Below are 15,184 nucleotides of genomic sequence, written 5' to 3'. Positions count from 1 at the left end.
GGAGCCTGTCTAATCAGATCCAGACCTGACCTTGAGAGAGGTCCTGGGCCAGGAGGAAAGTCCCCCTCCTCTCTCTGAATGGCCACAGATCTGGCTCTCAGGAGACCCCTCCCCTTGGGCTGATTTATGGGGGTGTCCAGGAACCGTTTCCTGCCTGTTTTTGTTCTCTTCCAAGCCACTGGGCTTCTGGGCTCACCCTCTGCCCCTCCGTTTCCCCACAGCGTGGTTGTACCTATGGTGGGGGCAGGGAGGGCTGGAGATTCCTCCGATTGCTTGGGGACAATGGTGCTTTCTTCTTCCCTTCTCTCCACTGCCCCAAGCAGGCCTTTGTCCTTCCTGGTGCTTTCTCTGGCCCTCACATCTGGAGGGCTTCCCCCCACTGCCTATTACTTCTTCCCATCACCTAGCTTGAAGTTAGGTACCGAGAGCTGTCCCCACCAGGCCCACAGGTGTCTGCAGGCTATAAAGCCAAAGTCACAACATCACCTTCATGTACACCAGCCATAGCAGCAACGCATTTGCCCTGTCATCAGCCACATAGTAGCCTCCAGCATGACTTATTCAGAGCTCAGGGTGTTCAGAGGTCCAGCCCTCTGCCCCACTTACCGAAGTTTACCGAGGGACATGCTAAGGGATAGTGCCCTCAGATCTGTGGCCTTATGGACTGTGCTTCATCTTAAGAGCCTAGAGAGGATCCAGGTAGCCCCAAGATCCTTTCTCCCTGAGTTCCTAAAGAAAAAATGCTGTTGCTAAGAACAAAGAGTGGGTGGAAGATTCCAGCTGACTCCAGCTCAGCTGAGGATGCTGGCTCAGAGTTGCAGGTCCTAACTAGGGCCTGTTCATGAAGATGGGTGGAGAGTCAGGAATAAAGGGCTCCAAACAGTACCTCATCCACCCCCTTCACTTATCGCTGAGAGGATGTTTCGTGCCTAGGACCTCACAGCAGCCTCTGGGATGCCTAAGGATTCTGCAGTGCTGACTAAGGGTTGGGTAAAGTGTGAGGAGGGGAGAAAAGAAGGAGCCGCGGATGAAGAGGACCACACCCTTCTCCTGCACTCGCCTCCCTGGAACCCCAGCTGCGCAGCCAGCTGGACTCCCAGGGGTGGGGTTGAAGAACCATCCCTAGGGCTCATTACTCTCCCTCAGCCAGTGAGAAGCATCTATTCCAACACGTGGTCCACTCTGGCTCACCTGCCTTGGGAGAATGAGAAACTTGCTGGAGAACAAAGGGACTTAGGCCTCAGTTTCCCTTTTGTAAAATGAAGGGTTTGGCTTCAGATTAGTGGTTTTCAAGCAAAGCTGTGCTTCAAATTAAGTATTTGTCAGAACTGCTACCTGAGAGAGGTACAGGGAGATGCTGCTCTGATGGAAGGGAAACGTGGGCAGAAGTGTGCTCAGGTGCATCCGCAGGGCCCCAGGGGCCCTCAGCCTCGGATCTCATGCGCTGTGTGGAAGGCATCAGCCCAGCTCCTTACCTGTAACCCTTGCAGCTGCAGCACCCCCCTCTAATATCACATTCAGACATGCTGCCGTTGTTTAGTTTGGGGGGAAGAGGAGGGAGCTGGACAGTAGAGACCAGACCTTCCCCATCGCCAGTGTTGCCAAGATGGTCTTTCCCTAGTACCTTTCTCAGGCCAGCTCTTCCCAGCTCTGGGTGCCTCCAGGGAGCCCAGAATGGTGGCTAGAAGCACAAAAGGATTCGGTTCCTTAATGAGGAGGCATCTGTAGTCAGCAGTGCCATTAGTCACCACCCCAGGTCCCTGGGGGTACTTCGAGCTCCTCCAGCTGGAGTGAGGAGGGGATAGGCCACTCTCCACCTTCCAATAAGCAGGGCCTAGAGGGTACAGACAGCTGACCCAGGAGCCTGGGTGCCCTCTCCGCTCCCCAGACCTGCAGCATCCAGATCTACCCTCCTAGAAACTGAGGCTTGGAGGTAGTACAGGGTCCCTAGTGGCACCTTGGCCCTCTACTCCAAGCCCCTGTGCTGACCTGTAGGCCCTTTGCCAAACACAGCCTTTGGCCTGAGACAGGACAGGCTGACCTTGCAGTGCTCCCTGGGGATCCTCTCACCAAGCATTATGGGGACACCGGGTGGGATACCCATCTCCACCTTCTATGCACAGGGCCCCAAGGTGCTGAGTATAAGGGCAGGAGCTGCATGGAGACACTGGTGATTGATCACCTGCACAGTCCCAGAATCCCACACCAGCCACACGAGCTGATGGCTTCAAACCCCTGTCCTCATCCAGACGTGGACACTAAGACCACATAACAGAGACACTTCCGGCAAACACGCAGCAGCCCTTCAGCTGTACAAAGGCGCACACACCCATCACCGTGCTCCCAGGAGGCCCTCAAAGAGGAGGAGGCAGGGCGGGGGATTTTATGCATGTTTATATTTAATGAACCACATGCAAATGAGATGGAGAGCATGCCACAAAGGAGACAGCCCCCAGAGACTCTGGGGAGAAGGGCACAAAGGCTCAGCCTTTTGGGCTGCCCTGGAGGCTAGATCACGCCAGTGGATTGAGGGGGCTTGAGATAGGGCATGGGGGCTATGAGGAGGGTTGCCTGCCCACACCAGGGAGCCAAGAGCAGGAGCCAGGACGAGCTCCAGCGGTCCGCTGCTGTGGGGGGAGGGTTCCTTCTGGGAGAGGAGCAACTGTCCCAGTTGATGGAGTGCCTGAGAGGAGGGGTTGCCTGCCTGGACAGATGGTGTACCGCCTTCCTGCACTTGACGCAAAGTGGATTTTAATGAAATTGCAGCTCTGGTGCTGAAGCTGGGAACCCACGTGGGAGGGGCCCCCCTCCCCAGGCTTTATAGGGTGGGGCTTGGGGATGGGTGGGAATGGGGTGGGCAGGAACACTTAACCAGCCTAAAACTGGGAGGGGGAAGCACTACAGCCCCCCCCCCCACTTGTCTCTGTAGACCAGAGTTCAAGCGGTTGGTTCAGATCCCCAAAAGGTGGGGAGGGGACCTTGAATATTTATGACACATTGAAATGTAGATTGCGAGGTCTGACAGTCTTCTGAGAGGCTTGTCACCTTGGATGGATACATCACTCTCTTGGGGCACATTGGAGAAAGTGCAGAAGAATTGGGGATGGGAGGTGTGATGAGGAAGAACCAAAAAAGATATTGGGCCCGGGTAACCAGGGTTTGATGACCACTGTCCCTGCTGGGCAACATTGACTAATTGGGTCCCCTCTCTGGGCCATGGTTTCCAATTCTGTCAATTGTGATGCGTAATACTTAAGCCTTGCATACCTTAGAGTTTATGAGACTAAATGTGAAAGCATGGTCGGTGAAGTGGCTTATGCCTGTAATCCCAGCACTCTGGGAGCCCAAGAGTTTGAGGTTGCTGTGAGCTATGATGCCACAGCACTCTACTGAGGGCAACAAAGTGACACTCTGTCTCAAAAAAAAAAAAAAAATCCGAAAGCAGCTGAAAAAGCAGGGAGTGGGACTTGAGAGAAGGGCCTTCTCTGATTGGCCCTCACGGGTCAGATTTGGGGGACTGAGGGAAGCCCGAGATTTTCTTATTGGAAGTTTGTCATTGAGGAGTTTGTTAGAACCTTTTGTAAACGATATCCCAGTCTAGCTTGCACCACCTCTTAGGAGAGATGTTTCCTGGCTGTGGTAGGCTGGGGTAAGTGCTGATGCCTCACAGAAAACTCTGCCCCCAGGTCTCCTAGCCTGTGACCTAGCCACACCCTACTCTGGCCTGCCCCTGCACCTCAATGGGGTGCCACACCCATACGCTTTTCTTTCCCCAGCCATGTCAGACTTCCACGTGCATCCCCAGGCCACCATGGGTGAGGAGGGCGGTGTGGCCCGCTTCCAGTGCCAAATCCATGGGCTTCCCAAACCCTTGATCACGTGGGAGAAGAACAGAGTCCCCATTGACACGGACAATGAGAGGTGAGCCACATGTGGGAAAGACGTTGGGGAGGACAAGGAGGCGGCTAGTAACCTTGGCCTTGAAGGACTGCACAGAGTTCTGGTAGCCCCAGCTAGTGCCCACAAATGCCTGAAACTGGTGTTTGACAGCCATAGCTGAGACTGGTATCCACGTGCTTGCTGGGCCCAGCTTCCAGGCTCATGGATGTGTCTGTGAGGAGTGTGTGCAATTGTTGTTGAGGCTGGGATTGAGGGTGCATCCACTTTGAGAGTCCTGGTGTGTGTCTGTGATGATGTCTGTGACGGGGCGACAGCCCTGGGGTCCTAAGCAGAGTCTCTGTTGCTCATGTCCCTGTGGCCCATGGTGTCAGTGGCTATGCAGGTAATAGGCTGTGTCCCTCCCCTCAACAGGTACACATTGCTACCCAAAGGGGTCCTGCAGATCACAGGACTTCGGGCTGAGGACAGCGGCATCTTTCATTGTGTGGCCTCAAACATTGCGAGTGTGCGGATCAGCCATGGGGCCAGGCTCACGGTGTCAGGTGAGAGTTCTTTGGCCCTTCGACCAACCACCCCAACTGGTCTCCTAGAAGGCCCACCTTTAAATCAATCCCCCTTCAACTGGCCTCTGAGACTTGGCAGCCCAGCCAATACAGAGCGCCTTCTGAGCGCAGAGCTCTGCTGCTTGCTGCTGTGGCTGAGAAGGCATCTGAGGCCAGGGCCTTGGCTGCATTCTACCTGGCAAAGCCCATCCTCTGCTCATTCCCACTGCTACAGGACCTGCAAGGCGAGAGGGACAAGTGTGTGGATGCCCCCTGGTGCCTCTCTGCCCACGAGCCCTGGTTTCTGGGCTGCTGTTGGCTGCCCACTCCCCAGGTCCTGGGTTGTGGGTGGAGTAGAAAAGAGAAAGTTTCCAGCTGAAGTGAGAAAATGTGGCATCTTCCTCTAGGCTCAGGCTCTGGGGCCTACAAGGAGCCAGCGATCCTTGTAGGGCCTGAGAACCTCACCCTGACTGTGCACCAGACCGCAGTGCTCGAGTGTGTCGCCACGGGCAACCCACGCCCCATTGTGTCCTGGAGCCGCCTGGGTGAGCCCCATACCCACAGCCCCTGCCCCTCCTACTCTACCCCACCCCCAGAAGGGCTCTCATCACCCAGCTCTGGGGGAACTTTGAATCCTATTTGTTCTCTGGGGCATTGGGGTCATTCTCTTCCTGTGGCCTGGGGAGGAGGCAAGCAGGTCCGCCTGCCTGCTAAGAGCTCCCTCTTCCTGCAGTGATGGCTTAGCTCTCTGGGTTACCTTGGCCAGTTCTGGCATCTCTCCATCCTTAGCCCTGGGCCCCCCAGTACCCCAGTCTCTTTCCCCTTCCACTCACCCCTGCCCTCTACACACTGGCCATGCTCCCCAGTTGTGCAATCCCAAGCCCCTCAAAAATCTCAGCCAGTTGTCAAACCCTCACTCTGGGCCCCCCAGTCTCTAGCCTGGCCCCTAAGTCCCCAGCCTAAATCCCTAGGCAGCTGAAGGAGAGAAATGAAAGGGTGCAGATGGGCCCACATTGTCTGAGCAGAAAGGTCACTCAGGGGAAGGAAACTCCGGAGGGGGTGGGGTGGGGTCGCATTCACAAGGAGACTGTGCCACATTGTAGCAGCTGAGTGACTGGGGAAGGAGGGGGCAGCAGGCAGGATAATGGAGTAGATTTCACCACTTCAGGGGCTGAATGGGGAGCTGTCTCCTTGTATTCTGACTGTGCTAATCTGATCCTGATTGGGGGGGAGCGGTGTGGGTCTCTAGGAGAGGCTGGGAAGAGTGGCCTCACCATTAGGAGGAGCCTCTGGGCACTGCAAGGACCATCTGGTCCAACATTTCCCAAAGTGTGATCTGTCAGGCGGGAAAGAATGACTTAGTGGTCTAACAAGTTTGGAAAATAAAGTTAACCAAGTGCATTTACTGCAGGACTTTTCAGAGCCTTTATATTCATGGGCAGTGGGACCAACCATCCAGGAGTGGAATGCATATTTGACCATGGAACTTTTTTTAAGAGAGACCAACCAGCCTGGGAAATGTTGATGGAACCCAAACACCTGACTTTATGGGTTATGAAATAGAGGGGAAGGGACTTTAGGATCACCAGTGAGTCAGGGATGATGCTAGGACTGGGCTCTGGGTCTCTGCTGCCACGGGAGCGTTCTGTGTAGTTCTCTGCCCCCTCTACAATGCTAAGGTGCTTGGGAGGGAAGATGCAGAGCCCTGGAAGACTGGTGGAAGGTGAGCCCCCTGAATTCCACACCTCTCTCTCTGACCCTCGCTCATCTCCTGCTCCCTTCCTCCTCAGACGGCCGCCCCATTGGGGTGGAGGGCATCCAGGTGCTAGGCACAGGAAACCTCATTATCTCAGATGTGACCGTCCAGCACTCCGGCGTCTATGTCTGTGCAGCCAACAGGCCTGGTACCCGGGTGAGGAGAACAGCACAGGGCCGGCTGGTGGTGCAAGGTATGGACCAGCCAACCCCAGAAGGGGGAAAGGACTTCCACACAGCCCTTCCTCCTGCCCTGCTCCTTGTCTCATCAGCATCCCTGGCCGAAGCCCAAGCCCAGTTCCTGTCTCATGCCAGTCCTGTGCCTTGGCCCCTCACCTGGCTCCCAAGCCAAGCCAAAGGTGGCAGCTCTCTGCCCTAGGAATGGGCCACCCTGGAGTCATTTTCACTTTCTTATCTCAGCTAGCCCCCTACTTGTGTCGCTCACACGTGGCCCCCCATGTGCTGCTTTCCGGATGCATGTGGCACATCCATGCTCACACCTGCCTGCTTGTGCACCCCCAGAGTGCTTGTCATTTTCACATCGTGCTGCAGCTCCCCCACCCCACACATGCAGAGCCTGCCTCCATGGTGCAGCTGACCATGTCATTCTGTCCAGCCCTTGGCCCTGTGAACTGGGCTTGGATTAACATTTTCAGGGAGTTTTCTGTGGTTGTTCCCTCCCTGAGAACAGAGGAAGGGGAGGAAAATGGGAGAATTAGGAATTAAATGCTCGTTTGTTTAGCATTCCATGTGCTGTTAATCTGTCCAAATGAAGGTGATGGAGCATTTCATTTCTTGGGTGTTAATAGAGGCTGGAGGCCTGGGATTGGAGGAGAGTGGAATTGAAAGTGGGATCGAGGAGGGGCCAGGGCTGAGGGCTCATCCATCTCCCTATCATTACCACCTTCTGAAGGTGCAGCCAAACCTATTAGCACATTTATTTATTTAACAATTTCCTGAACTGAGAGCTCAGCTTCATTGCTCTGAGATACAAATGTCAGTCATTTAAATAGTCATTAAAATGGAGTCCTCTCTTGGGTCTGCCTGGGGCAGGGAAGGAGGGAGGTGGTCATCTCCTGAGCTGGGCTGAGCCCCACCTGGAGGTGGGTGTGTGTTCAGAGGCCATCCTGTGCCCTGTGGACCTCAGGCGTCCCCATCGCCCCTTTCTCATGCCTTCACTCACAGCCTCTTCCCCTCCCCCCTTGACCTCACGACTCCACATGCTTCTCTGTGCCCACCCTCCCTAGCCCCAGCCGAGTTTGTCCAACACCCACAGTCCATCTCCAGGCCAGCTGGGACCACAGCCATGTTCACCTGCCAAGCCCAGGGTGAGCCACCCCCTCATGTCACATGGTTAAAGAATGGACAGGTCCTGGGGCCAGGAGGCCACGTCAGGCTCAAGAATAACAACAGGTACATGCGTGGTGTATGTTGGGGTGAGGAGGGGGAAAGAGATGGGGGAGGGAGGCCCACAATGGGTGGTTGCACCCTCTGCCAGGGCAGGGCATGTAACTGGTTGTCTGGAGACTTGAGTTTTCGTCCTGGGTCTGCCACTAACTGTGGGGGGAGAACTCAAGACAAGTCATTTGTCTACTGGAAGAATTCAGTTTTTCCATCTTTCAAATGGGAGATCTGGCCCACTTCCAAGGATGCTCTGAGAGGAGGAGGGATCTGAAGCTCTCCCTCCCCCACAGCACACTGACCATTTCTGGAATTGGTCCCGAAGACGAGGCCATCTACCAATGTGTAGCTGAGAACAGTGCGGGCTCATCACAGGCCAGTGCCAGCCTGACTGTACTGTGGGCCGAGGGGCTGCCTGGGCCTCCTCGGAATGTGCGGGCTGTCTCTGTGTCATCCACTGAGGTCCGTGTGTCCTGGAGTGAGCCCCTGATCAACACCAAGGAGATCATCGGCTATGTCCTGCACATCAGGAAGGCTGCCGGTGGGTGGGCTGGGAGGGCAAGCTTGGCTCTGCCGCCCAAATTCTCTGTTCCTTATCCCTTTCGATCCTGCACATCCTGACCCAATACCTTCCCCTCATGACTGCCCTCATGTCACTAATGCCAGAAGGACTCTCCCTCATGTCCCTCACCCTCCTCTGCCCCACCCTTTGCCTCCCAGACCCACCAGAACTAGAGTATCAGGAAGCAGTCAGCAAGAGCACTCTTCAGCACGTGGTGAGCGACCTGGAGCCCTCCACGCCCTACAGTTTCTACATCAAGGCCTACACACCTCGGGGGGCCAGCTCAGCCTCCATCCCCACCCTGGCCAGCACCCTGGGTGAAGGTGAGGCTTGGGTGTGGAGTACAAAACTATAGACACTCGGGCTATCAGAGCAGACCCACTGTGCACATTTGTTCAGGTTGTGCTTGGTTTGGGGGCCAAGTTGGGGGCTGGACCTACGTGAAGGAAAGAGATCTAATTCATGGAAAGGTGCCGTTTGAGCAAATGCACACCCTGGATCTGAGGCCAGAGAACTGTCAGGCTCCTGGGGGTCTGGGTCACAGGCGGAAGGAGGAAAGGTAGAGCCTCGATCAAGCCCTCACACCTTGGCTTCCTTCTCTGCTCACAGCCCCTGCTCCACCCCCATTGTCTGTTCGGGTCTTGGGCAGCTCCTCCCTGCAGCTGCTGTGGGAGCCCTGGCCCCGGCTGACCCAGCATGAAGGCGGCTTCAAGCTGTTTTACCGCCCAGCAAGCAAGGCCTCCTTCACTGGCCCCATCCTGCTGCCTGGAACTGTCTCCTCCTACAACCTTAGCCAGCTCGGTGAGGCAGACACAGCCCTGGGCCTGGGGAGCTGGGCAGGGTGTGGTGCAGGGGACCAGGAGGTGGTATGCCAGGGTCACCTCCCTTTCCCTGCCAGAAGAGAGCTATGCTCCTGTAGGGGCAGGGGCAGTCACTCAGCCACACTGCCTTCCCCTAGACCCCACTGCAGTGTATGAGGTGAAGCTACTCGCCTACAACCAGCATGGAGACGGCAATGCCACAGTCCGCTTCGTTTCTTTGCGGGGAGCATCTGAGAGGACAGGTGAGGGTTGGGGACCGAGTGGGGGGATGAGAGTGGAGAGGAGGACGAAGGGCAGGACGGTGCATGCAGTCTTTGAGAAATAGGCCTCAGTTTGAAATTTAGCTGCACAACATTCTAGCTACATGACCTTGTTACTTAACCTCCCTAAGCCACAGCTTTCTCCTCCTCAGTAGGATAATGATACCTACTTTATAAAGCTGTGGCAAGCATGAAATGGTTCGTATATGGTGCTATTCCCAGCAGTTGACACAAAGTTAATGCTCAGTAGTAACTGGCAAAAAGAAACGGAGAGGGCTCAGCACCTGTAGCTCAGTGGTTAGGGTGCTGGCCACATACACTGGGTCTGGCAGGTTCAAACCTGGCCCAGACCTGCTAAACAATAATGACAACTACAATTAAAACAACAAAAAAATAGCCGGTGTTGTGGCAGGCACCTGTAGTCCCAGCTACTTGGGAGGCTGAAGCAAAAAAATTGCTTAAGCCCGAGAGTTTGAGGTTGCTGTGAGCTGTGAGGGTGACATAATGAGTACTCTACTGAGGGTGACATAGTAAGACTCTGTCTCAAAAAAAGGAAATGGAAAGGCTGGCTGGGGCCCCAGTGTTGCCTCTCCCACTTGGGGATGACAGCAGCTGAGGGAGGAATCCCTAGAGGTGGGGTGCTTCAGGCCTGGAGAGCTGCAGCCCCCAACTTGCCCTCCAGCCCTGAGCCCACCATGTGACTGCCGGAAGGAGGAAGCCGCCAACCAGACATCTACCACAGGCATTGTCATTGGCATCCACATTGGGGTCACCTGCATCATCTTCTGTGTCCTCTTCCTTCTGTTCGGTCAGAGGGGCAGGTATGTTCTGCGCCTGGGCTGGTGTGGGGTGGCAATAGGCCTGCAGAAGGGGGGCTCTAGGGGAAAGGGTTTGGGGCTTGCTGCCACTATCTTTTGTCTCTCTTCTTTTGTTCTTTCTCCCTCCCACATTTCTCTCCCAACTCTTGGCTCACCCTTAGGGTCCTCTTTTGTAAGGATGTGGAAAACCAGCTCTCCCCTCCTCAGGGTCCCCGAAGCCAGAGGGACCCTGGCATCCTGGCCCTGAATGGGGCAGGACGGGGAGAGCGGGGCCAGCTAGGCTGTGACGGGAAACTCGTGGATGTGAAGGAGCTCGAGCAGCTATTCCCCCCAGCTGGGGTGGCCGGGCAGCTGGGCCCCAGACCCATGGTGAGTGCCCATGCCTTGAGCAAATCCTTCAAGCCGCCCCCTCCTTGGTCATCAACCTTAGTCAAGCTCCTGGTCTTTTCTGAGCACAAAAGTCATGGCTGGTGCTTCTCTCTGTGCCCCAAGTCAGGCAGCAAGGCCTGGAGACCCAGCCCTGAATAGGGTTGAATACAAGCCTGACTGGCCCTCAAGCCGACACCTTTGTGACTGACCATCCCTTTCCCCAGCAGGATACTGCGGCCTCTACCCCATGTGAGGAGACCCAACTTTCCATGCTGCCACTTCAGGGGTTCAGCCTTCTGGAGGGGAGGACAACGGAGGCCCTGACCCCATGCACGGGCCCCATGGCTTCCCTGACACCCCAGGATGGAGGCCCTGGCCTCCTCAGTGAAGGACCAGCTGCCTGGCCAGCACGCTCGGCACAGTAGCCAGTGTCTGGCAAGCTCTGGAGGGGCACCCCCCCATTCTCAGGTTAAAGCAGGAGTTCTCTTGTTATGTGGGAATCACAGTCCTCAGGGCTCCTCAGCATTTCTGTCCTGATTGCCCCTCCGGTTTCAAGACCCAAGGCAGCCTCAGCAGGGACTCACCTCTGAGGAGCAGGAAGGGTCTCTGCAGGAGCCCATTCCCCCCTGCCCTGCCAGGCTAATACCCCCTCACCTCTGCCTGGTACCCACATGACTTGGAACTGAGCTAACATTTTCTTTTCCTTCTAAGCAAACCTTAAAATCAAAAAAGACAAAAAAAAGAGAGAAGAGAGAGAGAGGAAGGTAAATTAGACTCCAAAAATATGCCCCTGCTGTGGCTGGGCCCTTACTCTGTCACCCTCCACTGACCATGCTTTCTCAGGATGGATTTTTGCTGTTTTGGCTCTCAGCACCTACCTCAAGCCGGAATGAATGTCTTTGGGGGAGTGTGGCACTAGCCTCCGCCCCTTACCCCACAGAGCCCGAATGCACTCCTACCTCAAGCCCCCTTTATTGGGCACCCCCTTTCCCTCCCCATGTTGTTGTCCAGAGTTTAAAAAAAAAAAAAAAGGAATAAAAAAAAAGCACTTCCCCCTTTCCAGGTATAAAAGAAAAACCCATCTACCTCAAGGCTCGCTGGCTTTGCGGCCTCTGTTGTGTCACTGGACCTCCCTCCCTCCTGTCTGCTTACCCAAAGCCCCACCTGCCTCTCCCCCAGAGAGGAGGCTGGAGGCTGAGTCACCAAGGGGGTCCCCTTGGGGCCTGCAGAAATGAAAATGGGATTGGTCAGAGAGAAAATGTGAAAAAAGCCAAAAATGAGAGGAAATTTGTTCCTTGAAGTATAAATTTTTATCCAAACAAGCCACCACCCAGCACGCTGCCTGTGCTCCCTCTTGTCTCATCTGTCCACTTCCATTTCAACCCTCTCGGTCAGCCCATCCTTTATGGGGATGCTGTGACCCTCCCTCCCTGCCTGGGCCTTGGGAGGGTGGGACATCACCCTTCGGCCTGTCTCCTGTCTTGCCCAGAAGCAGCGCTCCCCTGTGCAGGCCCAGCCAACCCTTGGAATGTACTGCATGTGTGATGGGTGGTGGGGGGTGGGTGTCCCTGGCAGAGGCACCCCAGCCCTCTGTCTCAGGGGACATAGCTAGCCTAACCCACCCTTTCGACAGTGGAATGACCACTGTCAGCAGATGCAGCTGGAAGCTATTTTTATATAAGGTGTGTTTAAGGGTTACGTTCTTGTGACTTTTTGTTTCTCTTTTCTGTTGTGTTATTCTTTAAACTACTTAAAGAAGAAGAAAAAAAAAACCAAGGAAACAAATGCTTATTTTTGGTTACACTCAGAAACATTTTTTTAAATAGCAGAAGAAAAACTTTTTTTTAATGAAAATAAAAGAGATAAGTGTATTCCTTAAGAATGAGATTAGACCAGAAAAATCCCTGACCCCCCAACCCTCTAGGGACACCCCACCCTAAACTTTAGTTCATTAGCTGAAGAAGGTAGAATTTGTGGTGTTTTCCTAGAAAACTAGAGTTGTATCCATGTGGACTCGGAAGGGCTGTTCCCTCCCTTCTCCCATATGGTGGGCCAATGCCAAGGGCGCCATCAAGCTCTGAGGCAGCACCTTTCTGACCCCAAAAGGAGCTTCTCTCTGGAGCCCCCAATCCCTTGGGGAGAGTGGGGCTGGGGCAGGAGGGGCCACCTGGCCTGACCTGGGTTTTGTCACACTCTACTCATTTTGACTGAATAAAAGTCCTGTTGCCAAAGTGATCCCTGAGTTTTTGGTGACTGTGTGAGGTGCTGGGCGGGCTGGGCCCTCAAGGGTCAGAGCAGTAACACACCGGTAGGCAGGCACGTGCTAGGCAGATAAGGCTAGTGACTATCCTCTGCATTTTACAGTGTGTGAAACTGAGATAGTAGAAGAGAAAAGCCTTGACTGGGCTTCTGTAGGTCAGTGGTTAGGTGCTAGCCACGTGCATCAGGGCTGGTAAACAAACAAAAATAGCCAGTCGTTATGGCGGCACCTGTAATCCCAACTACTAGGGAGGCTGAGGCAAGAGAATGGCTTGAGCCCAAGAGTTTGAGGTTGCTGGGAGCTATGACGCTACAGCACTCTCCAGAGGGCAACAAAGTGAGAAACAAATTAACAAAAAATTGGGGTAACAAATTTAAAAAAAGAAGAAGTGAAAAGCCTCCAAAATCTCTAGTCACTCTGGTCCTCACACAGGACCAGAGTTTGTGACAGGGCCAGCCTGCCTGGCTCCAGGGTCTGCATTCTGACGTCTCCCCTCACCTCCTTCCCCATGAGGAAACAGATCCGGCTGTGGGCTCTGTATTAACAGTCCATCTGTATCCAGCCCCCGCCAGGTGTTGGCTAAACAGGACTACATGCTGTTTTCCTCCTCATTCTAAAGTTGAGGAAACTGGGGCTCTGAATGACTCTAGGGTACTCTGCCAAGACCCCCAGTCAGCCAGGGCTCTCTGGTATTCCACTATCTCTCAGTTCAGGTCCCTAAAGCCAGGGTTCTGGGGCTGCTAAGGCTTATGATAGGCCAAGAGTGACTCAGCTTAATGGCGTTATGCTGACAAAGATCTGGAGGTCTCAGCTGGCCTCAAGCTTAGAAAGAGGCAGCAGTGTGATGTAGCTGCTGTGGGACTGGAGAGCCGGGACTCACTGCTGGAAGGCTCTGCTGGTTTGGAAGGCCAGTTTTATACCTACAGACACCTTTTGAAAGGAACCCAGTGGGTCAGTGGTTTGTTAACTGGGTTCCCCAGCTGGGGCTGGGGCTTTGGGGAGCTCTCTAGGGGCCTCACTCTTCCTGCGCACTATCACCTGGAGCAGGTCTACATTTAGTTCATTACATTTTGCACTCTTCATGAAGTTTCCTTTGAAAATAAGTTTCTGCTCCTAAAGGAACATTTGAAAGCTCTTGACCAGGCACTTCTGGAAGAGGCCTGGTGGGGTGGTTGGGACAGGGCAGGTCAAGAGCAGCGATGCTGAACCAAGTAAGAGGAGTCTATGGCCCATGTCATCCTTGTCCTGAGTCTCCAGGGAGGCTCCTGGTTTGCCCCGATGATCCCACAGGAGAGAACTAAACTTGGAATCATAGACATAAGACTACGAATTTTTACACAGGACTTTGCAGACAGGAATTTTTTGTCAACTCCAGCCACCCAAGGGCTGCCTGGGGAGGCAGGGGTTCCAATAGACCCTGCAGGGTTGGGGATAGACCAGTAACCTCCAGGGCTCTACCCCTCCCTCAGGAAGACTACTGGAAATGTTTAGAAACTGCCTAAATTTATGCAAATCACACACAAATCACATGCAAATGTAGACAGGGCCTGTCCTAACCATCACCAGGCTCTGAGCTGGACTAAGGTAGATGACAGAATAGGGTTCTAATTAGGAAGGGTAGCAGAAATAGGTGTCAAAACTGAGTGGCCTGGCTGGAATCTGGGTGCTGAGATCTCACATAGCCCAGAGGCCTCAGGCTGAAGAACCTTCTCACATCTCCCCTGACACAACCTTTTGAGCAGAAAGCAGCAGCAGCCAGGGCTGCAACCTGTTCCAATTATCTAATGCTCTGTAACAAGTCACCCCTAACCTTTATTTTGCTCACAAACCTACAGTTTGGGCAGGGCTTGGTGGGGACAGCTGTCTCTGCTCCCCTGGGGACCTGCTAGGGCAGCTGGAAACCCGGGGCTGGAATCATCTGAAGGCTGCCTCACTCCTTGTCTGGTGGCTGGTGCTAGCATGTGGCCTCTCTGTGTGGCCTGGGCTCTCTCACAGCAGGGGTGCTGGGCTCTAAGGACAAGTGTCCTGAGAGAGAGAGAGCAGGTGGAAACCACATCATTGTTCCTGACCTAGCCTTGGTGACACAGCATCACTTCTGCTATATTCCGTTCGTTAGAAGCAAGTCACTAAGGCCAGCCATATTCAAGGAATTTGAGGGGAATTCAGTTCCACCTCGGATGGTCACAGGACCACTCAGGATTGATAGAAGGGGAGCAAAAGTGAGCTGGGAGGCAGGGAGAGCAGGAGAGCTCACCCCTGTGGGTGTGCAGGGGCTGGGGGCACAGCTCAGTGGCTATTGGTGGGCTGCAGGAGTTAAATGATCTCCCAACTCCTACACCAGGCCCAGTTTCAGGGTCTCATCCCTATTATTTGTGAAGATCAGTCTTGAGGAATTCAGGTCTGAGGCCACTAGAAGGGGGATTAGGCCCCTATGAACACCCGGAAAGGGGCTACTTTGCTGCCTGCTTCCTCTCCCTGCACACGACGGCTGATGGG

General features: G+C 54.4%; 1 protein-coding gene across 1 annotated transcript in view; it reads left to right on the top strand.

The window, feature by feature from the left end:
• The window catches only part of IGDCC3 (immunoglobulin superfamily DCC subclass member 3), a 42,819-nt gene extending 31,966 nt beyond the window's left edge, over positions 1 to 10,853 (top strand). Inside the window, exons 3-14 of the mRNA XM_023510097.1 lie at positions 3,777 to 3,921; positions 4,312 to 4,442; positions 4,850 to 4,987; positions 6,233 to 6,391; positions 7,445 to 7,610; positions 7,892 to 8,139; positions 8,319 to 8,483; positions 8,770 to 8,961; positions 9,119 to 9,223; positions 9,924 to 10,062; positions 10,221 to 10,428; positions 10,653 to 10,853. Of these exons, the coding sequence (XP_023365865.1) occupies positions 3,777 to 3,921; positions 4,312 to 4,442; positions 4,850 to 4,987; positions 6,233 to 6,391; positions 7,445 to 7,610; positions 7,892 to 8,139; positions 8,319 to 8,483; positions 8,770 to 8,961; positions 9,119 to 9,223; positions 9,924 to 10,062; positions 10,221 to 10,428; positions 10,653 to 10,853 (1,997 nt within the window). The remainder of the gene's footprint in view (positions 1 to 3,776; positions 3,922 to 4,311; positions 4,443 to 4,849; positions 4,988 to 6,232; positions 6,392 to 7,444; positions 7,611 to 7,891; positions 8,140 to 8,318; positions 8,484 to 8,769; positions 8,962 to 9,118; positions 9,224 to 9,923; positions 10,063 to 10,220; positions 10,429 to 10,652) is intronic.
• The last annotated feature ends 4,331 nt before the right edge of the window (positions 10,854 to 15,184 follow it).

Source organism: Otolemur garnettii, unplaced genomic scaffold, assembly GCF_000181295.1.
Source record: "Otolemur garnettii isolate 467f Iridium unplaced genomic scaffold, OtoGar3 scaffold00011, whole genome shotgun sequence".
Lineage (NCBI taxonomy): Eukaryota > Metazoa > Chordata > Mammalia > Primates > Galagidae > Otolemur > Otolemur garnettii.
Note: the sequence above shows the minus strand (reverse complement) of the source record. Positions and strands in the feature narration are given on the sequence as shown.